Raw genomic sequence first — 26,597 nt, forward strand, 5'->3', positions numbered from 1 at the left:
TTTGTGTGGGGAACAAATCTATTAGGACGACTAAGTCCTTAAAAATCTATTTGAAATATTACTCAAAACAAAATTGATAAATTTTTTAAGTCCCTAAAAATCTATTTGAAGTATTACTCAAAACAAAATTGATAAAAAACTAAGGACTTAATTGTCACGTCACTTTGCACTGTATTATTCCTATATTCAAGATTGAGTAAAGTATTGTTTTAGTTTTCAACGTTTGGAGTAAATTCTATTTGTATCTTTAATTTGTCTTATTTGTATCCTTAACGTTTATAAAAGTGATTTAATGTTATCCTACTATCAATTATACTAACAAATCAGATTATATTTTTCAATTATTCTCACTTAGATGTATTCATTCTCAATTAGGTCTCACTTGGATGTGTTTGATTTTAATATTATACCCACTATTTGTGTTTAGATTCAATTATGTCCCTAAAAAAGTAAATTATGTAAATTTTGTAAGAATTAGTTTCAACTTTTAATAAACTATTTTTCGGAGTGGATCATCGATTCTTTTCTAGATATTTGTATTCTAATTTTAAAAAGAGATTTTTTAAAATTCAAACTAAAACGTTCATGATGTGTAATTAATAATAGGATAACATTAAATTACTTTTACAAATATTAAAAATACAAATAGGACGATTTAAATATTTGGAACATAAATAAAATTTATGTTGGAAAAAAAAATACTTTACTCTTCAACATTTTACGGTGAAATACTGAAATGAACTATACTACTTAGCTTCAAGTCCTAGCCTGCTAGGGCTCTTCAACTGATTATCTTTCTCTCAATCTCTCCTCATTATTCCCTTTCCCGCCTCCAATGCTGCCGGCAAGGAAGCGGCGAGGGCGACGGCCACGGACGACACAAGTTGTTAACTTTGGGACGCCGGAAAATGAAGTTCCGAGTGATAATAATGTTGACCTTGACAAAGACGCCAAAGACGATGATGGAGCTACAAATTCCTCTCTTGTTCAGAACTCCAAGGGAATGAGGCAGGACAGAAAGCGAAAGATGGCGAAGATTTCTAGTAACATCGGAACTAGCAGCAGAAGCAGGGCTGAGAGTGAAGAGGAGGAAAATGGTTATTCGACGGCGACAGAAAGTGAACTTCCGAGTGATAATGTTGAGCTTGTGTTGGATAAAGATTCTCAAAAGGACGACGCCAACGGCAGGAGGTTCCTACTTCGGAAGCATCAACAGGAGACACCCAAAGTCATTAGGCGAGGCCCTAAGGTTCGTTATTCCCTTTTCTTTTTTCTTTTGATTAGATGTTCAAAATTCGGTGTTAGGTGATCATGTATATTGAAATTGTGGTCAAAACATTGTTTCTTAATCAACAGTTTATTCAAGAGGAGAGCTTAATGTGCCATCAATGTCAGAGAAATGACAAAGGTGAAGTTGTGAGGTGCAAAAATTGCAAGCGGAAAAGATTCTGTATACCTTGTTTGGCTACCTGGTATTGATTTCTGTTTTTTAGTTATATATATATGGAGTAAAGCTATATTTAATGGTCAATGTCTCGAATATTAGAGTTTTTGTTTTTTATTCTTTAGATTTCTTCTTGAGAGCATAATTTCGAGTGATAATGGCAAGAGCAGTAACCTATAAACTGTAAAGTTATTGCAAGTTTAAGCTGTGTTTGGATTGTCTTTCCATTTTTAGTGTTTCTTTGTTTTCACTTGTTTCTTATAAAATCATGAAAAAAAAAATTGAAGATGAAACTGCAACCAAATTGACCCCTAGATTTTTGATGATGAAGACTTATCAATGCTGTCAGTTCTTGATATTTTTGCTGTTGCATCTTTAGGTATCCTGGATTAAAGCCGGAAGATGCAGTGTTATGTCCGGTTTGCCGTGGTAATTGCAACTGCAGAGCATGCTTGCGATCTACAGCATTAATTAAGGTCAGTATATCCCACCTTTTATTTGGCTTTACCCGTGAGTTACTGTATCCCAGATTTGCAATATGGCCATTTGGTTTTCTGTAGGCAATGAGGCATCATGTGCCAAGGAACGAACAGGAGAGATTTGAGCATTCTAAGTATTTGCTAAAACGGCTTCTTCCTTATTTAAGACAGTTGGATAAAGAACAAATGATTGAGAAGGATATAGAAGCTAAGAGGAAAGGTAATATTTTGATTGAGGAGTCTCTGTTGTGGTCAGTGGTCACCGATGTGATGTACATATAAACTTCGCTCTGAAATAAATCAATTTGATCTTGATGCAAATTAAGTTGGACTAGTGTATATGCATTTTTCAGTACTCATATTTCTTTAAATGACTCTAAGTCTATAAGGATGTTTTGAATCAGTGCCATCAATAGTTCAATACACATCTATTTGCATGATGAGGGCTTCAACAAAAAGTAAAACGTGTTGTATTTTATAAGATTTGACAAACTTTTGGCTTTTGAACATCTTGCCTCTTGCAAACCATGTTTTCCAGTTTTTCCCTTCCTCATATTACATGGTTTGCTTAGTTAGTGTTTTCTAATTCCTGGTTTTGGTTCTTTACTTTTAGGATCAAGCGATTGGCTCTCTCTCTCTCCCTCAGATTATTCTGAATTAATTTGATAATGCTTCTTGTATGTACCTTAGCAACATAGGTCATCTCATGCCACTGTCAAAATTCAGTATATATATCTACTGTTATTTAGTTTGGTTGTGGGATGTGCACTGCAGGGCTTTCACTCCCAAAGCTAAATATTGAAAAGTCAGAATACCGTCAAGATGAACGTGTCCACTGGTTGGGATTTTTCTGATTCTCTTTTCTTTTCAGTTATCCTCATATTCTTTTAGTTGGTTGACTTTATCTTCTTTTGTAGTGATAACTGCAAGACGTCAATATTTGACTACCACAGATTCTGTAGAAAATGTTCTTTTCACCTTTGTCTTATCTGTTGCTATGAGCTTCGCAATGGAGAGCTACTAGGTGGTGCAGATCCAGATGAGCTTGGATTTGTCAACTGGGGTATTAATTATCAGCATGGTTGTGATATAAGTAGAGACAAGTCGAATTCAGCACACGAGGATGCTAAGCCTGACTCTAAGAAGAATTTAGCGCATTCTGATGCTAAGCCTGATGTTCGTGGATGGTCAAGATCGGGGTGGCATGCAAAGAGCGATGGCCGCATTCCTTGCCCAAAGAATACGTGTCGCAACAGGTTTCTTGAACTGAGAAGTGTACTTGGTCCAAATTTTATCTCAGAGTTAGTACACAAAGCAGAAGAAGCAGAAGCACATAAGCTTCACAATGCAGTTGAGAATCCTGTTAGCTGGTGTTCATGTTTGAGGCTCAGCAGAAACACAGATTGTAGAAGCAATAATAATACACTGAAGTCAGCTTCTCGTGAAAATTCCATTGACAACTTTTTGTACCATCCTCGGGCTATAAGTCAAAAACCTGAAGAGTTGAAACATTTTCAATGTCATTGGAGTAGAGGCGAGCCTGTTATTGTAAGCAATGTGCTTGAACATTCATCTGGTTTAAGCTGGGAACCACGAGTCATGTGGCGTGCATTCCGATCGTTTAAGGCCAACGGTAATCAACATTTGGATATGAAGGCATTTGACTGCCTAGATTGGGCACAGGTTTGTTTAATTTCTCAATCCTAAGTGTTGACTTCTGATGGCTTTATTTGGAAATTCTATTTTTACATGGATTCTCAAATCTCATGGCTCTTACTTCTCATAACACTTACATTGATTCTCATAACTCTTTGATGCCATTGTCTTCCCCTGAAACATTTAGTCCTTCCTCTATGATTGCTTCACTGTGTCCTATTGAACCTACAAACTTACCTATAGCCCATGGAAAATATCACCCTATCCACAAACTTACCCATGGAAAATATCACCCTTTTACAAATGTAATTCCTACACTGCTCGCCCCATTCGTAATTTGCTTACTTGTCTTCATCCAATTATATGTTTGCTTTTGCTTTATCCTCTATTTCCATCCCTGAAATTGTTCATGAAGCACTTGCCCATCAAGGTTAGTGATAAGTGATGACTCTTAAGATGTTTGGATTCTGATTTGACGTGTATTCTTGTTTCATTACCTCATGGGATTTCTATAGTTGGTTGTCATTAAGCCTTTATTGTTGAGATTGGCCTTGATGGTTAGGTGGATCATTCGAAGGCCGTGTAGCTAAAGTCAGAAAGATATTTAGACTCGGTTACAGTGACATCTCCGCTTTCTAAAATGGCCACTGCTTGTCTCTTCTTGTAATCTTGTCTAGGGTTGCCGTTAAAAGCTGGCTCTTGTCTCAGATAGATGCCAAGCCCAAGAGAAGTAGAGAACCATGAGTACCCAATGTTTGTTGCATAGGGAAGGGAGTGTTAGTCCTAGACTTGTCCATTGTGCAATTTCTTAAGATGGTTTTAAGCATTCTCAACTCCGCCTATATTACACTTGTGGTACATAACCGGTCCCAAGTCCGGATAAAGGAGGAGAGTTGTGTTAGGTTTTCGGCAACCAACATAAAAATATAGCCGAACCCCCAGGACATGAATCAAAGACATTATTGCGCTAAAGCTAGGTCGTTACTCGGAAGCAACGTGCCGTATGGCTCGAGTACGGTGTCAAAGCAAGAGCCGCTGCATTGGTGTCCGGATGTAGTGTTAAATGAGCAAGGGTTCTTGCGTTTTCGTGAACGAACGAGGGTAAATAAGTTAGTTCACAAAGTAAAAGGTAAAGGTCGAAGCGACATAAGGTTGAGATTTGGGACATGGAACATAGGCACTTTAACAGGAAAGTCCATAGAGGTGGTGGACACCACGACAAGGAGGAAGATTAACATTATGTGCCTACAAAAAATGAAATGAGGTGGTGAAAAGGTTAGTTAGTTGGATACTTCTGGTTTCAAACTTTGGTATACAGGAAAGGTGAAGAATAGGAATGAGGTTGGAATAATTATGGATAAGCAGTGGAAGAATGACGTAGTGGATGTCAAGAGGGTGGGAGATCGGATCATCTCTATCAAACTTGTGGTGGAGGGAGGTGCTTTCTATATGATTAGCGCCTATGCACTGCAAGCGAGTTCGGACGAACAACACAAGATAAGGTTTTGGGAGGATCTAGAGAGTTTGGTTCAAGGCATACCTTTGGGAGATAAGATTTTTTTAGGAGGAGATTTAAATGGTCATGTTGGGAGAGAAGTGACTGGATATGAGAGTATTCACAGAGGCCATGGTTTCGAGGTGATCAATGCCCAGGGTAAAACTATTTTGGACTTTTCCTCAACCTTTGATCTTCTCATCGCAAATACATGTTTTAAAAAGAGAGACGAACATCTTATAACCTATAAGAGTGGCATGACAAGCTCTCAAATCGATTTCTTGTTGAGGAGAGTCGACCGAAAATTTTGTATTAACTGTAAAATTATCCCGGGAGAGAGTTTGACAACGCAACATAGGGTGCTCGTCATGGATTTTCGCGTTGAGCAAAAGTTGAGGAAAAGACATCATTCGAAGAACCCAAGGACGAGGTGGTGGCGGATGAAAGGTGAGGAATAAAGAAGCTTCCTAAGACGGGTAGAAGAGGCAAAGTGGGATGAGAATGGAAGCGCGGAAGAGATGTGGAGGGAGATGGCAGAAGTTATTAGAAGAACAGCAAAAGAAAGTTTTGGTGAATCTAAAGGAATAGGACCAAGAGACAAGGAGTCCTGGTGGTGGAATGCGAGTATACAAAAAAAGATAAATATAAAAAGGAAATGTTTTAAAGAGTGGTCTTTATGCCGCAATGCAGATAACTGGAAAAAATATAAGGCGGCTAAGAAAGAGACAAAAGTGGCTGTAAGTGAAGCAAGAACAAGAGCATATGAGGGTCTCTACCAGTCTTTGGGTACGAAAGAAGGAGAAAAAGGTATATATAGAATCGCAAAGAGCCGGGAAAGAAGAACGAGAGATTTGAATCAGGTTAAGTGCATAAAGGATAATGATGGAGATGTGTTGGCTCAAGAGGAGAAGATTAATGAAAGGTGGAAGAGCTATTTCTACGAGTTATTTAATGAAGGACAGAAGACTCTTCTGAGCCTTGGTCGATTATGCACAAGGGAAGAAGATCAAAACTTTGACTACTATCGAAGGATTCGAGACTTTGAGGTAAAAGAGGCTATAAAACAGATGAAAAATGGCAGGGCAGTAGGACCTGATAATATCTCGATTGAGGCTTGGAAGGGTCTTGGAGAAAAAGGCATCAACTGGTTAACCAAGATTTTTAATGAGATTTTAAGGTCAAAGAAGATGCCTGATGAGTGGAGAAAGAGCACCTTGGTACCTATCTACAAGAATAAGAGGAATATACAAAGTTGCGGAAACTATAGAGGGATTAAGCTTATGAGTCATACTATGAAGTTATGGGAAAGGGTGATTGAACGGAGGTTGAGAAAAGAGACACAAGTAACAAAATAAATTTGGATTTATGCCAGGAAGATCTACCACTGAAGCGATATACCTATTAAGAAGGATGATGGAGATGTATCGTAGTAATAAAAGGGATCTATATATGATGTTTATTGATTTGGAAAAAGCGTATGATAGGGTACTAAAGAAGGCCTTATGGAAAGTTTTAGAAAAGAAGAATTCCCTATTAGTATAGGATTGCACCAGGGATCATCCTTAAGTCCATACCTTTTCACATTAGTCTTGGAAGTACTCACAGAGCACATCCAAGAGCCTGTGCCATGATGCATGCTTTTTGCCGATGATATCATCCTTATGGGAGAGTCAAGGGAAGACCTAAATAAGAAGTTGAAATTATGGAGAGAAGCTTTAGAAGTGTATGGTCTGCGCATAAGCTGTAGCAAGACGGAATATATGGAATGTAAGTTCAGTCTAAGAAGGGAAAATCCCAATATAAAGGTGAAGATTGGAGAGAACATCCTACGAAAAGTTAAAAGTTTTAAGTATCTTGGGTGTATCATACAGGATAATGGAGAGATTGAACAAGATGTAAATCATAGGATCCAAGCAGGTTGGTCAAAATGGCGGAGTGCATCTGGTTTTATATGCGACAAAAAAGTGCCTCTAAAACTTAAAGGTAAATTCTATCGCACCGCTTTAAGACCGGCTATGCTGTATGGTACGGAGTGTTGGGCGGCTAAAGGGGAGCACGAACATAAGCTGAGTGTGACTGAGATGAAGATGTTGAGATGGATGAGTGGTCATACGCGATTGGATAAAATAAGGAATGAAGATATAAGAGAGAGAGTTGAAGTAGCACCCATTGTGAAAAAGATGGTTGAATCGCGTCTCAGGTGGTTTGGACATGTGAGAAGAAGATCGATAGAACATCCAGTCAGGAGGGTGGATGAGATGGAAGATGGACAAAGGGCGAAAGACAGATGAAGACCTAAAAAGACCATCCATGAGATGGTCAAACGAGATCTATATGTAAACGGTTTCTCTGTAGACATGATACATGACAGAGCACAATGACGTCGTTTGATTCATGTAGCCGACCCCACTTAGTGGAACAAGACTTTGTTGTTGTTATTGTTGTCGTCTTAAGTATTCTCTTCAAGCATGGTTTTGGACGTTTACTAAGGTCTTACTATATGCAAGGAATTTTCCACTTAATCTCATTTTTCCTAAGGGCTCATATAAACAGGGACGTGAATCCTGCTTAGGAAAACTTATGCAATGTAGGACATAATTAAAAATTTTAGAATATAGTAACTCAAAAAGAAATTGAGTTAAACAATAGAGACCTAAATATTAATTGAACCTTAAATTTATGAACAATAAAAAATGTGACAAAATTTTCTAAATAATTATCAATCAGAAGAAAATATTTTTGTTGGTAATCAATGGATCAAAAGAATTACCAATAGGTGATTCTTTTTATGGATCCTTTTTGTTGAAATTTTTTTCTATAAAATTAACTTTAATAGGTATTTAAAAAGTTTCTTCAATAATTCTAATGGTTTTCTGCATTTTTCAAATAGTGTAATGTGTTGATGGATTATGCGACTACAGGAAAGTCATTGGTAATTTTTTATTACTTTATTATCTTGGTTAAATAGAAGAGTATAGTTTGTTAAAATATTCTAATATGTCGACTATCAAAGAATGGGGTGCAGTACCGCAGTGCTATTTTGAGAAATCCCAAATTCCCAATTTTTACTATTAAATTTTACATCTTTGAATTTGATATCACCATCTTTTTTTTTTAATGAGATTTGAGAATAGTCTTTTTAAAGGGAGTTTTGGAGCAATGGTTGAGTTGTCTTTATGTGACCTCATCATAGTCACGGGTTCAAGCGTGGAATCAACTACTGATGTAATTATCATGTTAAACTATCTATATTATATCCGTTGGGTGCCGCCTTTCTTTGGACCTTGCGTTAACGTGAGATGCTTGTGCATTGAGCTGCCCTTGGAAGAAGTCTTTCGAAATTTTTGAAAATTTACAGCTATTTTTTGATGGATTTCATGTCCGATCGATACCGTAGGAAAAGAGGAAGAAGAGAAGAACGAATCTGCCGGTGAGAATGCGGTATTGCTTTACGTGGTCGCAGTCTCAGCAGTCGTGACCTTGCTCCAATATGAGTTGATAAGTATCCCGGGCCCCATACTAGTTGCCTAGTCCCGTTCCACTCCTCTCAATGTCGGTGCTTAAGTTGAGGGTACAGCTATATCACCTTTCAGCTTCTTAGTCTGCTATGCATGAAAGCTAGGAGGCATGATATATCATATTAAAGAGACTGCGTGGCTTGTTGGAGAAAGAGTGGAAGGATTTTAGCCAAGACGGAGACGCAAGCTTGCGAGTTTGAGGGATAGGGCATTGGATGTTATAAATTAGTTCGCGGATTGGTCTTCATTGCGCACCACCCGGCTGGTAAGAATAAGAGATTTTCCGCTAGTGTAGCTTGGTCAACAATTTGGAGAATTTGCTTTTCTTTCAAGCAATCTGTTTGATCAAATCAGAATGCTCCTGGTGTTCGAACTTGTCATTACCGGCCGGCTCCGGACCGAAAAGACCTAACGGAGTAATCCCTTATCTCGGATCGGAGATGCTAACAGGGCAGGAATCGAAGTGGGGGACCTATCTACCGCCTGTGGCCATCTCCTGTCAAGTATGCTCCCCAGACATAGACTACGTACAGGGTAGTACTCTTGGATATAAGATCACCGCGTGAACATGAACATAACATTAAGTTACGAATGTTACTCCCGAGGGATCGATCACTGTTCTAAATAAAGTAAGGTGAAGAACTTTTGTTCATTGGAGCGCCGGAGTGCGGAGGTTGTTCCCACCATTGAAGTCAGAGTGTGGGACTGAGCCTTTCAAATGATAAAGAAAAAAATAGTGCTTAGTTTCGTTGGAAAAACCAACGCTAATATCATATTTCGCCGAACTTCTAAGGATAAATAGAAAAGGTTGATAGAACTATCTACATTCTTAAAGAAAAAGAGAGCATTTAACCCGTAGAGCCCTTTTTAGAGGTAGAGGTATTTGAAGACATGTCAAACTCGGAGAGGGGCTACCGCAGGTTCCCATGGAAGGAACTTCGATGGTCGAAGGGGAGGTATCCCGGCAATTTGGGCTGCTTTAGAAAAAAAGGATTGGGAAGATCTTATCAGGTCTAAGGAGTGGCGGCAAAGCTGAATAGGAAAGGGGAAGCCCCCATGGAACTAACAACTCTCTAGTCATTAATGGTTGGCTTCATTCGTACCCTTTTCTTTTTTCCGTATACCGCTCCGCGAGCAAGGGGCGAGAGAACCAGTTTTTGCTTATGTTATGCTGGAAACTATTCTGACCATGATGTCTACTATACTTGTGCGGCGGAGTGAACGTCAGATGGCTCATTAGTTTGGACAACATTAGCTACCTTGGCAGGACGACCATGGAGAGCATAACATTTATCCTGAGTATGACCAATCCTATGGCAATAGGTACAACTAAGGCGAGTACGATTACCACGACCCCCACGGCCGCCACGAGTGGGCACTTGAAAGGACACTTGAGAAGAAGATTGGGATGCCAATGCAGTTTGGTCGAAAGTATGGGTCTCAAGAGAGGGGCCGGATTGCAAGAGTCGTGCAAATACGTCCTCAAAGGAAGGAACGGGTGAGGTGCCCAATATTTGTTGCCGAAGAGATTCAAGTTCAGCTGGCAGCCCAAGTAACGTAAATACCAAAAACAGCTTTCCCTGTTGAGCATGATGGTCATTAGCATTAGACACGTAGGGAAGGAGAGTCGAAAACTCTTCCTTGACAGCTTCCCAGCCCCAACATAAGATTCCATATCAGTTCCTTGAAGCTGTAAACTACACAACTTCTTAGCAACATGGTAAAGTCTTGCAATGTCATTAGTGTATAAAGCTTTAGCACGGTCCCACATCTTTTTACAAGTTTTGTAAGCTCGAAACATAGTCAGCTTTGATGGATCAATGGTCTGCCACATAAGGTTACATAGCTGGGCATCAATCTTCTTCCAAGTGGTTTTGTCAGCGGTGTGAACGTCATCAACAGATTTAGTAAGGTGGTCTTCATAGCCTTAGCCCATGAACCAAAGTTCTACAGAATCAGCCCAAGAAAGGTAATTTTTGGCACCCATCAATTTTTCAGAGGTCATTATAGCGGTTCCATAAACAACAGATGTTAGAACAGCCGGTTTGCCACCATTGGAGTTGGTGTCGGGGTTACCTCAGAAGACATGATGGCAGATACTCAGAAACAACCGGAAAACACCTGCAGAAGGGAAACGAGGGCCGGAAAAAAACCTGGGCAGCGGAGCGTGACGTTCACGTGTGTCTGGAGCGGAGGCGCGTGAGGACCACGCGCAGGAAAAGGGGCGGCGCGTGTCGGCGCGTGCGGCGGTTGACGGCGGTGAAATTTTGGGGACAGGCTGAACTTGGCTTTCCGGTTCTTATTCTGGGGTTGCTTCGGAGTGGGTCTGATGTTTGACAAGGTAATTGGCCGGAAAAATAGTTTCTGACGAAGAGACACAGCTGATAGTGTCAGCTGGTGGGAAAAGGGAACACGGCTGAGAGATTGCAGCCGGAAAAGAAGAAAAACAAATAGAAACAGAGCCGGGTCGGAACCCGCTCTGATACCAACTTGAAATACACGAATGAAGTGAGACAAGGATTGTGTTTTGGATGAATTCCTTGAGAGAATACTAGGAGATACAATCATAATCAAATATCTAAAAACAGAAACTATATCAAAACAGAATAACTTATATAAAGCCTAAATCTCTAATCTGATATTCAACAACTATAAATGCTGATTATGTCAAAATCATAATGTTTCTTTTTTTTGTCCTTATTGCCTATCTCGCATTATTAGTAGTTCTATATTCAATATTTCTGCTCTACCTTCCCTTCTGGAACCAAAAGCAACTAAAGGGAGAAAATGAGTACATTGTACTCCATCGTTTCTCCTTTGGTTGGATGCAGGGGGTAACCCTGGCACCTATTATTATTACAAAAGGGGGGCCCCCCAGGAACAGCCCATCGTAATGGAGGCCCCCCCAAGAGATAGAGATAGTGAAAAAAAAGCCATAAGTAAGTAAGTCAGCCTTCAAGAGCGTGACTAGATATATGGTCAATTCGAGATGTTAGAAGGTGCAAAATCAATGGGTGCCGGAGCTGCTACAATTGCTTCAGCGGGAGCTGCTGTAGGTATCGGAAACGTATTCAGTTCATTAATTCATTCCGTGGCAAGAAATCCATCATTGGCAAAACAGTTATTCGGATATGCAATCCTGGGCTTTGCTCTAACCGAGGCTATTGCCTTGTTCGCATTAATGATGGCCTTTCTGATTCTCTTTGTTTTCTAAGTTTATCCTTTTGAAAGGTGTTAGAAATAGTTTCTAGACATTCTGCTGTCATGGTAAGATTGAGATTCTGGTCAAGTTGGAAATTTGTCAACACAAAACACACATTTTGAATGGCATGGTAGAAGCTTGTTGCCAGTATGTTGTTTCTCCTCACCCTGTCAACAAATACAAAACATATTTGATCAATTTAGACTGCTGTTAGTATTGTCATCTTTATCCCTCCTCGGTTTGCTTCCTATCTTAGTATTTTACATTTACAACTTATATTTCTTTCTGTTATCCCGTCTGTTTTGCTTTCAACCATCCAAATGTTCTGTAGTTTCCCTTTCATCCTCTGTTTCTGGTTTCCTACTATGTTTTCCATTTTGTTTTTAGTCTTAAGGCGTACATCCTGTTTAAATTTTCTGGTACAAAATATTATTTTCCATCTGTACTAATTACTTTCTGTTCTATGATTAGAATGAACTAAATCATACGTGCTTTGTTTTTCAAATTCTTTATAGTTTTCACTTAACATGTCTGTTTTGTTGCTGGTGATGTATACTTTCTCTACTTAAATGCAGGGAGATATTAATATCCATCAATTCTTTTGTGGGTACGAAATTGGTCGTTGGGATAGGTGTGGTTGGCCTCAGATGCTGAGATTAAATGATTGGCCTCCTGATTTCACGGAACGTGCACCACGTCACTATGCAGAATTTATGTCTTTATTGCCCTTTGGGGAATATACAAATCCTTTTGGAGGTGTTCTTAATCTTGCTTCTAAAGTACATGGGACTGGTTCAACACCTAACATGGAGCCAAAAGAATATATTGCATATGGATTTCCTCAAGAGCTTGGACGTGGTGATTCTGTGGTTAAACTCCACTATGATATTTCTGATACAGTATGCTTTATTTCCTCAATTCTTATTTGGTAATTTTGTTGAAGGATATCTCTTTTGAACTTTTTGAATTCTTTTCATTTTTATCTTCTAATGCAGTCCCACATATGAAGGATTAATGTTTGTAGATGTATAAATGTATACATTTGTTGCTTCCCTTAAGACTATGCATTTCTCTGTGCTGTTATGTATGAGCAGATTGTCATTTCAAGTTCTCGCCATAAATTTTTGTGCTCATTGTGTTGTCCTTACACCATAGTCCATAACCTCTCATTTCATCCTATGTTTTCTTGGGAGATTTGATAATTTGTGAGATGAATCTACTTAGGATTCGCAGTATACAACATCACAAAACCTTATCCCATTGCTTGGGATTTGTTACTTGGAGAAAATGACAACATTGCATCCTGTCATGTATCATATCTGCGGTAAGCCCGTTTATACTTAGATCTTTGTTGAATACCTCATTCAGAGTCTTCTTAGGTCTCCCTTTGCTCCTAACCCCTACTCAATCTTTCATCAAATTTATCCTCTTCACTAGATTTGTTGTTGGTTCCCCCTCCCCCTGCTAAACGTGATTTCACCATCTTTTCAACAATTGGTGCACTCTTCACCTTTTCTATCATGTCCTTATTCCTTACCCTGTTCATTTGTGTATAGCCACTCATCCATTTAAGCATTCTCATTTAGGTCACACTAAATTTATGTTTGTGTTCACCCTTTACCACCCAACACTTTGTTCCACACAAGTTGGTCTAATGACAATGTGATAAACTTTATTCTTATGTATTATAGGTTATATTTTGTTTCAAATGAAGTTCGAACCAGTCTTTCACTTTGACCAGCCTATTGAATCCTATAGTTTACATCATCCTCTATTTTTCTGTTGTCTCAAATAATTCAATTCAGATACATAAATCTCTTGACTTGTGGTGTATGGTGTTTTCTCCAATTATCTTTTATATGTTAAACTTCTCTCTTCTCATGTTGAATTTACACGTGTAGCTTATGTGTAAACCATGTACTTCTAAAGCTTATCTGAACAAATTTAATTTCTTATTTAAAATCTTCCTTTGATTTTCCGAAAAATCTGATGTCATTTGCATCATGGTATGGGTTCCTGGATATGCTTAATAATTACCACAAAGACTAGTGTGAAAATGTATCAGGGTAGAGATTACCCCAACTGTAACCCTACAACAATGGGAAGTTTCTCTATTACACCACCTTGGGTTCTCATATTGTAATCCTATCGTGCATATCTTTAGTTACACAAAAGTATCTGCTACCTTAACTTTCCACAGGACACCCTATCATATGCCATTTCTAAGTAAATGAGAATCACATGTAAATCTTTCTTATTGTTCCAGTACCTCTCCATCGTTTCTTCTTAACAAGTATATTGCATCACTGGTAAATCTACATAGCATAAAACCAAAAGCCGACTTTCCAAAATCCAAGTCTCTTGTCTCAACTTCTGCTCTATCACCCTCTCCCATAATTTCATGGTATGAGTCATGAGCTTATCTTTATGTAGTTTTCACAATTATGTATAAATTGTTTTTTCAGATGGGGATCAAACTGTTTTCTCTCCATTTGTTTAGCATCTCCTTAGGCTAGCCAATTAATGCCTTTTTCTCCTAGATCTTTCCTAATTAATATATTATTTCTGACCCACTGCTCCACTATTCTTCATCCATTTTCGGGCCTCTTAACTCCAAACTCTTGCATTCTCCAATAGTGATAAAATTTTGGGTCCTCCTTCCTTGTGTGTAGCAGATCCGAGCACGAGAGAGTCTCATATCTCATTGAATAATTTATGATATTAGTTCTCTATCTTTTGTTAATGCTCCTTTGTGACCAAAACCTTACCCTCCTCATCCTTAATACACTTGTTCTAAACCTCTTGTTTAGTTGTTATTCTTTCTCAATCCTCTGATATTTGTGATTTAATCTCATCAATTTCCTTACCAAATCTTTGTTAACATTGTATTTGTTGCTATATATAGTGCTAGGATTTATATGTATTGAGGTATAAAAAAATTGTGTCTCCTTTCTTTTATATTAATTTGGCCATTTTAGGTTAATATTTTAACTCATACTGCTGGAAAAGTGAGGTTGACATCTGACCAACTTAGAACAATTGAGCATTTGAAACGGAAGCACCATGACCAAGACAAGAGAGAGCTCCTTGTAACTTATCAGGAAGAAAGCAATATATTAGCTGGAGGGGATGCTTCTGATGGTGTCCTTTGGGATGTTTTCCGGAGACAGGATATTCCTGTGTTAAAGGAATATCTGAAAATGCATTTCAAGGAGTTCAGGCATAACTATTGCTGTCCCTTAGATAAGGTAATTAGTATAATAATTATGCATTACTTTAAAGAATATTTCAGTTTGATTCACTAATTATGCCTTGCCAATAGTGAATAGTTTAATTGCTGGGAGCATTCTTTTTTATTCTTATGACCATCATATTTTTGGTATCTAGGTCAGCATCCTGACCAGTTTATATATTGTTGATCTCATTCTATCCTTGCTTCCATAAAAATACATTACATATGATGTATTCCTTGCGTTTTTAATTAATTGTCCACTTTTTTGGTTTTCCACTTGAAATAAGAATATGATTACAAATTTAAAATGTACAAGAGTTACAAAAATTTAATTTCAATTTACAAAATTACCCTTCATCTCGATTAATTTTTATTTTGGCATTTCTTAAAATCCATTGTCTTTAGAGTGTTTATAAGTACGAGGCCCCTATCACCTCTTGAGCTTGTTTTTGGGGTGAGTTAAACCCACAATTCTAATATGGTAGATTATCCAATCCAATCTAGTTGGACCATCCCATATATGTTCATGCTAGAAATCAAACATCACGCTCTAGATGTTCATTCTTGGGCATGTATTAAAAGTATCACTTCTTAGATATGGTTTTTGGAGTGTTTACAAGTTTGAGGTTATATAGATAGTAGAGATGTCAAACATGCAAGAACTATTAGAAGCAGGAGAATCAGTAGTCATGACACCTGATAGAGATAAAATCAAGGAGTTTGATGATGCTTTAGGTGGACTATTGTAGTGGAAACAGCTCGGATGAATGGTGCAGTAGTGCCAGGGGCACAGTAGAAATGTAGAAAATGCAAAAGATGAAAAGTGGTTGAAAGAGAAACCGACGACCAGATCTGGAAAGAGGATGGTGAGATGAGCATGGCGGTGGAAAGAGACGGCTGACGCGCTAGCATGCACTGGCGAAAGCTGCGGTGGTGACTGGAATCCAAGGGAGAAAACAGCGCATGGAAGTGCATGAAGCCTCAAACCCGGATGGTATTGGCTGGGCTGCCGGAGATGATGAGCTTGATGGTGCGGTTAGTGATTGGTGACAAGAAGGCGCCATCAGTGCTAACAGCAACTTAAAGCAGAGATATTTGAGCTACTGACTCAGTGGAGGCCACTGTGGCAAAGACATTGGTAGCGACAGTGATGACAATGGAGTGGAGAAGGTGGAGAAGATAACACAACATAACCGCAGTGGGAGGAGGAATTTCGAGACTTTTCTCAACTTGTGGCGGCAGTGACTCATAGAGATTTGCGGGACTATCAAATAAAGAGACAGAGACAAGGTGACTTAATCGAGAAACAGAAACAGAGAACACGAGATCAAAAATTCTTCTTCAACATAGAGCTTGTTACAACGGAAGCATATGAGATTACGGAAGATACCATGACTCGGATACCATGTTAAAACCCTTGATTAACCTGAAAAATTAGAGTAAATAGTAACTCAGCAGATGAGAGAGAATATGTTATTCCTATGTGATCTGTCTTACATGAGAGGAATACTAGCATCTATTCATAACAATAGTAAAAATCTAATACTAATACGGAAACAATGATAAATATCAATGCGAAACCTATGAGATCATATTTGATATTCTTTGATATTATAAGATTCTATCCTGATTTCTAACAGCATTATTATTGAAGTTGATTAGAGTATATATATAAGTGATATGACTGGAAAAGAAAAATAAAGTTACACTCAATTTGCTAAGTGGACAATTATTTGGGAAAATTGGAATTTCAGAATTGGACAATTAATTAAGAATGGAGGGAGTGCCATTGGATTTTGAAACGATGAAGGTTTTGATAATAATAGTTTTGAATTGTTCTTTTCAAAACCGAAAGAAGTTATTTATGATCAATCACTATTTATTTTAGACATTGGCAAGCCGCATTGATGGGAGCAGCCATATTGAAGCATATCATATATTTTATGGAATATATTTATTTATTTATTTAGTTTTATAGATATGTTGAGATAAGTAACATGTACAGATTTAACTTCATTTACTAGGAGATTTCTTTCTTGTAATCAAGATGGGTAGACATGGACTTATAACCAAATATGTACAATGTCCAATAGAGTCCCAAATCATAACATGGAGATAGCTAAAGTTCTCCTTTGTGTGTCCAATTACCAAGCAGAAAACAATCCTTCCTTTGTGTGTCCTAGTGGGGCTGAATTAAGCATATCAGCCCAGAACCAGGATGAGACTAAGCAGTGTTTTCTCTCATCTCATTCACTCTAGTGTCAATGTATATTTAAAGTTTATGCTTTCACCTATTTATCTTTGGAGAAGTATGGATTACACTGCTGTTAGAGTATATTGTATACAGGAAAAACTGGTGGTATGATTGTTTATTTTCTTTTTGTTGTAATTTTCTGTTATTCTATAGGGCCAAATTACATTTACAAAGGCTGTAGTTTGCAGGTTAGGACTTACCTCCATTTCTAGTGGATATACCTATCAAATAAAAGGTCCATAATACCCCTTTTGTTGATTCTATCTCGCCTTCAACAAACCTCTTATGTCACTCTCTTGTTCTATACCCATCCCTTTCTGGCCTCCAACTTGTTCATCTTCACTTCCTTCTCATCCCTTCATCTCACTGCTGCCGTGGTGATGTGGCAGCTTGCGTGGTGGTGAAAGTTGGTGGTGCCACACTGGTTTGGGCAATCCAAAGTGGTTGTCATAGCTGATAGCACACAAAGTTGAGGGCCAAAAACAACCACCACTCAAATGTCGCCAGTTATCACAGCAACTCCAGAACTGGCCCAGACTCGTCCTTCTAATCAAATGGATCTTTTTCTGAAAAAAGCTTTTAGAAAGATCCAAGCTTTCAGTTTTTCATCAGTTTGCCTTTTGGAGTTTGTTAATTTCTCTCTAGATAAAGTTGCTATCTTCGAGGGGGTGAGTTGTTTCTGTGTAACCTCTAGGTTACGGGTTTGAGTCATGGAATCAACCATTAATGCAATTATGAGGTTAGGCTACTTAATTACATCCTTTGGGTGCAATTCTTTCCTGAACCCTGTGTTAATGCGGGATGCTTATGCACCGGGTTGCCTTTTTTATAAGTTGCTGTCTTTGTTGTTTGTTTGAAGGTTGTGAGAAAAACTTATTTGTTTTACTCGTCGTTTTGTTCAAAATGTATACTGTTTATACTAGAATGGAGACAGTTTGTCCCTATCTAGTTCTTTGTTTTTTCTTTATAATCTTTCAAAATAAATTAAGGGTGTCAAATGTCTACTTCAAAACATGTTAGAATTTTGGATATCCTGTATATTTAGATGTTGTGTGAGAAACAATGAGAAGTGCTTATTTATATTTATAGGTTAATATACAATCTAATCATCATGATAATCATCCTACTATCAAATTGAATCAATACAAGATATACCTAGATACTATATCAATCCTAAATATATTCTAACTCAACAGGGGGATATCTGTAGTATTGAAAGATCTCAAGGGCTAAATTGTAATTTGCCTAATTTTATATTTATAATTTATCTAAGAATATACAGTAACCGAGAGATTATAAAAACAGTAGAAGTTAAGTATTTGTACCAAAAAGAAAAAGTAAGTCAAACATATTTACAGTAGGAAAAGTATTTGTTTGTTTTATATATTGATATTGATTAGGATATACTTATTACTTCTCATCTTAAGGATTTTTTTTTTCATCATAATAAAAAAAAGAGAGTAAGAAAATATAATTTTTATGATAGGGAAAAAAGGGGTAAAATTGATACAAGTTTGAAAAGGAATTGTCATCCATTTCCCTTTTTTTTTTCTTGATGCATCCTTCTTTACCTGAAACAAGGTATCTTCATTTCACTGTGCATGTTTGCTTCTGTTTGAATGGCATTTCTCTTGGCAACGTAGGTTATTCACCCCATTCATGATCAAACGATCTATCTGACTGTGGGACATAAGAGGAAGCTAAAGGAGGAGTATGGTTAGCAATTTCGTTTAAGTTTTCCTAATTTTTTTGGTGGATGGAATGTTTTGATTGTTTGTGCTGTACCTTGCATTGATAATTCGTTTATTAGGAATTGAGCCCTGGACTTTCATTCAGAAGTTAGGAGATGCTGTCTTTATTCCAGCGGGATGTCCATACCAAGTTAGAAATCTGAAGGTACAATGGAGAAATGTGGTGCATGTATATTCTCTTTAATGTATTTATAGTGATGCGTGATATGCCTAGAAGAGTCTGATTCTGTCTTGAGATTTATTCAATTTGTTGATTTTATAGTAAAGTTCCTTTATGTATCAATTAGGAACAATTAGGTTCTTTATTAGACATTGTAATTATGATCAATGATTACTTCGGTGTATATAGAATTATTATTATTATTATTATTATTATTATTATTATTGTACAGCCAATGTCACAGTGTGGCAAGACTAAATTGCTGGTAGTTTGAACATAAACCTACTGTGATAAAATTTTCTTGTGCTAGATTGAAACTAAGAATAGTAAGCTCTTTCTTCGCAAAGCTAGCCTTAAAATACGGTAGTTTTGAAAACACAATAACAGCTGGACGTTTATGATTTCATACAAAATACTTAACCTTTGCTATTAGCCCACGTTTTCTGGTGTGAGTACTTTTAATCTTTAGTACTGTTTGAAATGTTTATCCACCGTTCTTTTACAGACATGCATCAATGTTGCGCTTAGTTTTGTGTCTCCTGAAAGTGTTGGCGAGTGTTTTCGTTTGGCAGAGGAAATCCGCACACTTCCGATAAATCATAGGTCGAGCGAGGACAAGTTGGAGGTATACTGAACAACTTTATTTAATCGTGCTGTTTATATGTTTATCTAGTTTGTGATACCATCTCCTATTTCTGGGTGCCTTCTTTCTTCAACTTGTTATATTTTGAACTTTCATTGACTGCAAGTTTTATTCAAATTGCTCCTTGAATGTTACATCACATCAAATTAGTCTTGGAAGATGATGAAAAGTTAGAAACCCACCTAACCCTCCTAAGCCCAGGTATGTTATATTAGGGAGAAAGGAGGGAATGGGCCTGGATGAAAGTAAGCAAAGTCAAGGAGAAAATGCAGAAGTTTGTTATGTTGTCTAGAAGAGAGATCAAAGATCTGATGTTACCTGTACAGGTTTATGCATGAGTTGAGGAGGAGGAATTTAGTTAGGCAGTTTATGAGTGAGCTGGGGATCCCAGGTCCATGCCAATATACAAGATTTTTCAGCATTTTAATTTTTTTACCGACAATCTTGGAATGTCGCAATGTAGTCCGTTGCTTACAAACTGACTTATATTTTCTCAGGCTGCCATATGAGTTTCTGCTTATTAGATATTTTTGTTTGAAAAGTTTATGTTGACCAATGTGATTAATTTTTAAAATAATTCATTGACACATTATCAGACAGAGAGGATTGAACTTGCAGATAGTTTCTTTTGGGGATTTTATGTAAATTCTTCTTCCCATTTGTACTGCTTTGGAAACAGGTGAAGAAAATGACAATATTTGCTATAAACAATGTCCTTGAAAACTTGTCAAGAGCAAGGTTAGTGGCTGCAAACTTTTCCTAGTTGTATTTTGATACTAGCATTTGCTGAGTCCATGTATACTCTTCTCTTGAAAGCATTGTTGGAATATCTCTTATGTACTTTGCACATCCGTTACATACAGTTGTGTTTGGTTTGTGTATGCCATGAGATGTAGACACAGTATTAGTTTATGTGTATTGTATTTAGCAAAAAGCAATGAACAAGACACAACCAAACTCTAAAAAGTCTATATTATAAGTAAGTGTTTATAAGCATATGTGTTCTTGTATACAAGATTAACAAATGATCCAAGTCTAGGTGATTTTTATTTTATTTTCAGAAATAGCATTTACTTTGTTGGAAAAATCATCTTGTCTCTGGTTTTTTTTTTTTTTTTTTTAACCTTATAGATTCAATTCATAGAATAAGTGAACCTTACCCTATCATTCTGTGTCATTTCTTGTAGGGGTGTCCATGGATCGGATGGGATCTGCAGATCCGTGGTAAATATCCGCATCCGATCCGAAAATTGCGGATACGATCCGATCCGCAAATTGATCGGATCGGATCGCGGATATCTGTTCTACATCCGCAGATTCGCATAATAATAATTAAAAATAAATAAATACATATGTTTGGTATTATATTTACTTGTTTGTATGTTTTAGTTAGTAATTATTATTCATATATTGTATTATTTTATTTTTGTTATTTAGAAAGAGTTTGATTGAAAATATTTTAGGAATAAATAAGTTTAAAAGTATAAAAGAAATATTTTTATTGAATTTTTTTACATAGAAATATGATTAAAAAGAGAAGGTTTAATCATGCGGATATATCTGATATCCGATCCGATCCGATGTGCGATCGGATCTGGCACTAAAAAGCGCGGATATCATATCCGATTCGATCCAATGAAAATTGTGCGGATCGGATCGAATTTTCGGCCATATTCGATCCGATCCGTGGACACCCCTAATTTCTTGTCCATGACCAGAGATATTCACTTTACTTTTACCTTATGTTGTTCCCTGTCATTTCCTTACTATTTGACTACATTTCTACTTTGCTTTCTCTATATGCCTTCTGCATCCTTCTCTATATTAGTATATTTCCTTTATCATTCATCAGATGAAACCAAGAGTTTTCTTTTTGCTCATAGTATCCATGCTCTTTAGCCATTTTGGTATCAGCATACTGCATATCAGACTTTGTACATGTATACTATACTCACGTTACTCTCAAATGAAGAGCTATACAGTAGTTCTGAATTTTTATTCATATTTTATGTGCGCATAAGTTGGATACATGGTTTTAGCGTATGGTTTTATTTAATGAAATTGTACATATTAATCTTATTTTCATTTATGCTCTAGAAATAGGTACATATTTTTCAAACTTTTTCTTGATTGATTATTGTTTCTTTCTTGGAAGATGGTCAGGAAAACAAAATTGTTATTTTAGATGCATATTTATCTACTTCAATTATGATGTTATCATTAAATTTGTTCAATATTTTGAAATTGGCTGCTCATACTTGGACAATATAGCTTGAATGAAAATCTGAAACCTGAAAGGAATATCCAAGAAAAGCAGCCGACCGGAGAAAAGGATAAATGGGACGAGTATACAACCGGAGTTTTCTTGGACGTATGTGTTGAGGAAATAGCTTCAGGGAATAGAGCTGACGCTGACTTCAATGAAGAGGGATGGATTAATGTGATTGCTAAGTTCAATGGAAAAACAGGTCGTAACTATGACTGCAGGCAATTGAAAGATAAATGGGACATTTTGAAAGGTGACTTTAATTTATGGGAAAAGCTTCTTGAAATTGGTGTGGGATGGGATCCTGTTAAAAAAACCATAAAAGCATCTCAAGAGTTTTGGGTAGCTAGAAGAAAGGTATGTCTTATTGTTATTATCAGTTTGTGCTACTAATTTGATAATTTTGGTTGCTGCATTATGTGTTTATTATCCTTTCACTTATTTGTTCTCCCTTTTCGATTTTAGGAGAACCCAGAATTTCTGAAATTTAGGTTTCAATGTCCTTCACACTTGGATAAGTTGGAAGCATGTTTTAAAGATATGAAGGCTATAGGTGATGTAGCTTTGAAAACACATGCAGATCCATCATCAGCTGAGGTGAGGGTATGTGGGAAAGAAAATGAGGATAATCATGAATTAAGGGCTTTTGGTGAGGGTGTTAGGGACAGTGATAGTGTTGCTTATGAAGAACCTCATACTTCATATAGTGTGGGCTACACTACTTCAAATGATAATCCAAATAAAAGGCAGATACAGCTAAATGATAAAAAACAATTTGGTAAAGTCAATAAGCTTCAACATTCTGTTAGGTAATGTTTTTCTTTTTCTGTATCTATTTTATTTTATTTTTCTCTGTTCCGCTTTATTCATTGTTTGTCTATACTTCTTCTTTGCTATACTTATATGCCTTTGAAGGGGAGCGTTGGAGCAATGATTAAGTTGTCTCCGTGTGACTTCAAAGTCATGGGTTCAAGTTGGGTACATTACACCCTGTGGGTGCGGCCTTTCCCAAACCCTGCATTAGCGAGGGATTCTTGTGCACCAGACTGTCCTTGTACTTATGTCTTTCGTTAGAATTGGAATCTATTTATTGATGACTTACAATTTACAAGATAGAAAGGATATTCAAGAGACATCCTGACTGCCAGGACTCTAACAAAGGACAAAAGATACTCTACTATTTCCTTTCCAGTTACACTAATATTACCTGTAACATTAATGGGGTCATAACATGCTTCCACTTCCTTCACTATATTTCCTTTTTATTAAAATGAAACAACCTTCTCCCTCCCCCGACCCAATATATAGGTTATTACTTATTAATCAACCTGACGTTACATATTTACCGTCACATATCGATGGAGAGATATTAAGAAATTTAATGTAATTATGTTTTCTTTTTAATTAGATAGCGGATGTTGTTGCTTTTCCTTGTATTCATTGTGTTTTGTTTGCTCCCGTAATATATATTCTTTGTGCATGATTTTGATAGTTGGCATTAGAGTGAGAGTTAATTTTAAAGAAGCTGTAAATCATTTTCTGATTTTATTTTATGCTATAAATTTTTGTATCTGCTGACAATTGGTTATTTGCTGGTGATTTCTCGATTAACACTTTAATTTGAAGGAGTTTAAAATCCTTCCTATGTGGTTCAACTATTCTCATCATGTGTCGAGGTTTTTTCTTTCTCATGGTGGGGTGCTGTGGAGGGCCAAAGCCTAGTTCTGTTTGTTACTTTTGCTGTTGTTTCCTTTTGCTCTGCTATTTAGTTGTTAGTTTTCCATTTTCCTTGAGGAAAAAGTTTTTCCAGCTGACCCAGGTATCCAACACTAGACCCAGTGGCTTAAATCTTAACCTGATATATGTAGCTCTGTGTCTAGGTTAATTTATTTCTGGACTTTTATTTTGTGTGTTCAACAGTTTGTGTTTGATCCGATCCGATATGTTTTGCTCTTGCTGTTGTAGAACATAGGTGAAATCTTGTCTCTTTTTGGAGATTGATCTCAATGGTAGATGATGAAAACTTAAAAATATAGAATATTACTTTTGTTTGATGCATTATGTAATTAAAGGTATGATTGTTATAATAAAAATTGTGCAATATTATTGTTTTATTGTATAAATATAGCGTGCCTTTGGAGGAAGAGGAACATAGCATCCCTCCGGAAGTGACACATAGAAGAGCTACTCAAGAGAATCAGCCCATTCCAGACAATGATAAATGGGATGATTTCACAATAGGAGTTTTCTTGGAAGTATGTGTTCAGGAAATAGCTGCTGGGAATAGGCCTCATGATGACTTTAACAAAGAGGGATGGAACAATGTGGTTGCCAAGTTTAATGGAAAAACTGGTCAAAATTATGATCATAGGCAATTGAAAAAGGAACTGGACAATCTAAAAAATGATTTTACTTTATGGGCAAAGCTTGTTGAAAATCAAACTGGTTTAGGATGGGATCCTATTAAAAAAACTGTCAAAGCACCTCCCAAATTTTGGGAATCCAGAAAAAAGGTACATTTTTTATGCTATTGCTTTTAATTTAGTAATTTTAGTTGTTACTTTTCTATTATCTATTTACGTATTCTTGATCTCCTTTGGATTTTAGGAGAACCCTGCATTTCTAAAGTTTGAGCATCAAGGTCCTCCACACTTAGATAAGTTGGAAGCTTGCTTTGAAGATGCTAAAGGTACAAGTTATGTAGCTATATATGCAGATCCATCACCAAATGGGGTGGGGTTTTATGGTGAAGAGAATGAGGATAATCTTGAATTAAGGGCTTCCAATGAGGATGATGGGGACAGTGGTGATGATGTTGCTATTGAAGAAACTCATCATACACAGAATGTGCAGCATAGGGAATATAATGAGAATAATCCTGAATTAAGGGCCTCTGAGGAGGGTTTCAGTGATGTTGATGATGTTGCTATTGAAGAAACTCATCATCATATGCATAATGTAGAGCCTAGGAAAGAGAATGAGAATAATCCCGAACTAAGGGCTTCCGATGAGGGTGTCAGTAGCGCTGATGTTACCATTAGGGAAGAGAATGAGATTAATCCTGAATTAAGGGCTTTTGATGAGGGTGTCTCCGGCAGTGATGTTGCTATTGACAAAACTCATGATACGCATAATGTAGAACTTAGTGAAGAGAATGAGGATAATCCGGAATTAAGGGCTTCCCATGAAGGGGATGGTGATGTTGATGGCATTGCTAATGTGGAGCCTCTTGGAGAGAATGAAGATAACCTTGAATTAAGGGCTTCTGATGAGGGTGTTGGGGATGGTGATGGTGTTGCTAATAAAGAAACTTATCATTCACATAATGCAGAGCCTGGTCCTTCAAATAGTGTTCCGAAGAAAAGGAAGAGACTGAGGAAAGCTAAGAAGCATTCTGGTAAAGCAGTTAAGGCAAAAGCAAATAATACTGCCACTGGTTTTGAATGTAATTTGGATTTGGATAGCTGTCTGACGTTACTTGGTAGTGTGCCTGGTCTCGAGAAAGGAAGTACTTTGTACTTCATTGCCTGCCGAGTTCTTACAAAGATTGTTAACAGGCAAACTTTTGTGCATTTGATGCGAGATGATCCTAAGTTGGCATTTGGTTGGCTCAACACTTTTACATTGGAGGACCTAAAGAATTTGACTGGCTGAACACAATGCCTTTTCTAGTTAGGATTTAAGGCTATGGTTGTATGTTTTGTTTGCTATTAGTGGTGTATTGACTTTGAGTTGGGCCATTGAAACTTCGATGGTTAACTTGGTAACGGTTTATTTTGTGATCGATTATGAGTGGTTTAGTTATTGTCAAAAATTGTGTTTATGAAACTCAGTTTATACTTTATATCCTCACTCTATGATATAACTAGTTGTGCATGATAGCTTAAATGCATAAATTTCTGACTTCGAAATAGACAAAAGACGTTGAAGCTTTGGAAGATGTACTGTAGAATCAACCTCAACCTATTTAGCTGATGAGGGTGTATGGTCATAAATCGTAGTAATCTATTACTATTTATATAAAAAATATAGACTCAAAGTCTTGCCACGTGAAAAAAAAGCTGAGAATTTACCACATAAATTGTGATATACTTTTTACGATATATATAGTTATATACAAACTTAAATAACATGATTTATATAATATTAAAATATGACATGTATAACTAGTTTTGATTTAGAAAATTCTAGTAATTTGATTATTTTATTTTATTTACATATAAAGGTCTATTATAAAATGTGATTTGATTTTAAATATTAAATAAGTAAAAATTTATATATTGTGATTTTATATGAAGTTGATTATTAATAATTATTAGATAATAATTTAGTTAAATATTTAAATTATTACTTTTATGTAAATGACAACTGTATTCGAATAAATTTTTTTGTAAATTATATATTTTCAACACAAAATAAAAATAAGAAAAAAAAAAAGTATAGGGAGTCAATGGTTTAAGCGTACATTCGTACAATGGAGGTTTAGGAAGTATTAGA

At 36.8% G+C, this 26,597-nt stretch overlaps 2 protein-coding genes across 2 annotated transcripts; both read left to right on the forward strand.

Annotated features, from left to right (window-relative positions):
- The first annotated feature begins 720 nt into the window (after positions 1 to 720).
- LOC130935625 (lysine-specific demethylase JMJ25-like) lies at positions 721 to 25,977 on the forward strand. The gene is made up of 16 exons (XM_057865455.1): positions 721 to 1,249; positions 1,357 to 1,472; positions 1,824 to 1,920; positions 2,005 to 2,143; positions 2,698 to 2,761; positions 2,841 to 3,606; positions 12,370 to 12,693; positions 14,773 to 15,042; positions 18,924 to 18,996; positions 19,091 to 19,176; positions 19,697 to 19,816; positions 20,514 to 20,572; positions 22,106 to 22,457; positions 22,566 to 22,909; positions 24,229 to 24,613; positions 24,708 to 25,977. The coding sequence occupies exons 1-16, from the start codon at positions 836 to 838 to the stop codon at positions 25,752 to 25,754; spliced, it is 4,656 nt and encodes a 1,551-aa protein (XP_057721438.1). The 5' UTR covers positions 721 to 835; the 3' UTR covers positions 25,755 to 25,977.
- On the forward strand, positions 11,548 to 11,838 carry LOC130935626 (ATP synthase subunit 9, mitochondrial). The gene has a single exon (XM_057865456.1). It carries the CDS (start codon positions 11,582 to 11,584, stop codon positions 11,804 to 11,806), a length of 225 nt encoding a protein of 74 aa, XP_057721439.1. The 5' UTR covers positions 11,548 to 11,581; the 3' UTR covers positions 11,807 to 11,838.
- Positions 25,978 to 26,597: the final 620 nt, after the last annotated feature.

Source organism: Arachis stenosperma, chromosome 6 (genome assembly GCF_014773155.1).
Source record: "Arachis stenosperma cultivar V10309 chromosome 6, arast.V10309.gnm1.PFL2, whole genome shotgun sequence".
NCBI lineage: Eukaryota > Viridiplantae > Streptophyta > Magnoliopsida > Fabales > Fabaceae > Arachis > Arachis stenosperma.

Bases quoted from the DNA above. Each gene is read 5' to 3' on its own strand.
- LOC130935625 (XM_057865455.1), top strand. From the start codon at position 836: ATGCTGCCGGCAAGGAAGCGGCGAGGGCGACGGCCACGGACGACACAA. The intron at 20,573-22,105 runs GTTAGTGGCTGC...TGGACAATATAG, and splicing joins GAAAACTTGTCAAGAGCAAG to CTTGAATGAAAATCTGAAAC. The intron at 22,458-22,565 runs GTATGTCTTATT...TTTCGATTTTAG, and splicing joins TTTGGGTAGCTAGAAGAAAG to GAGAACCCAGAATTTCTGAA.
- LOC130935626 (XM_057865456.1), top strand. From the start codon at position 11,582: ATGTTAGAAGGTGCAAAATCAATGGGTGCCGGAGCTGCTACAATTGCT.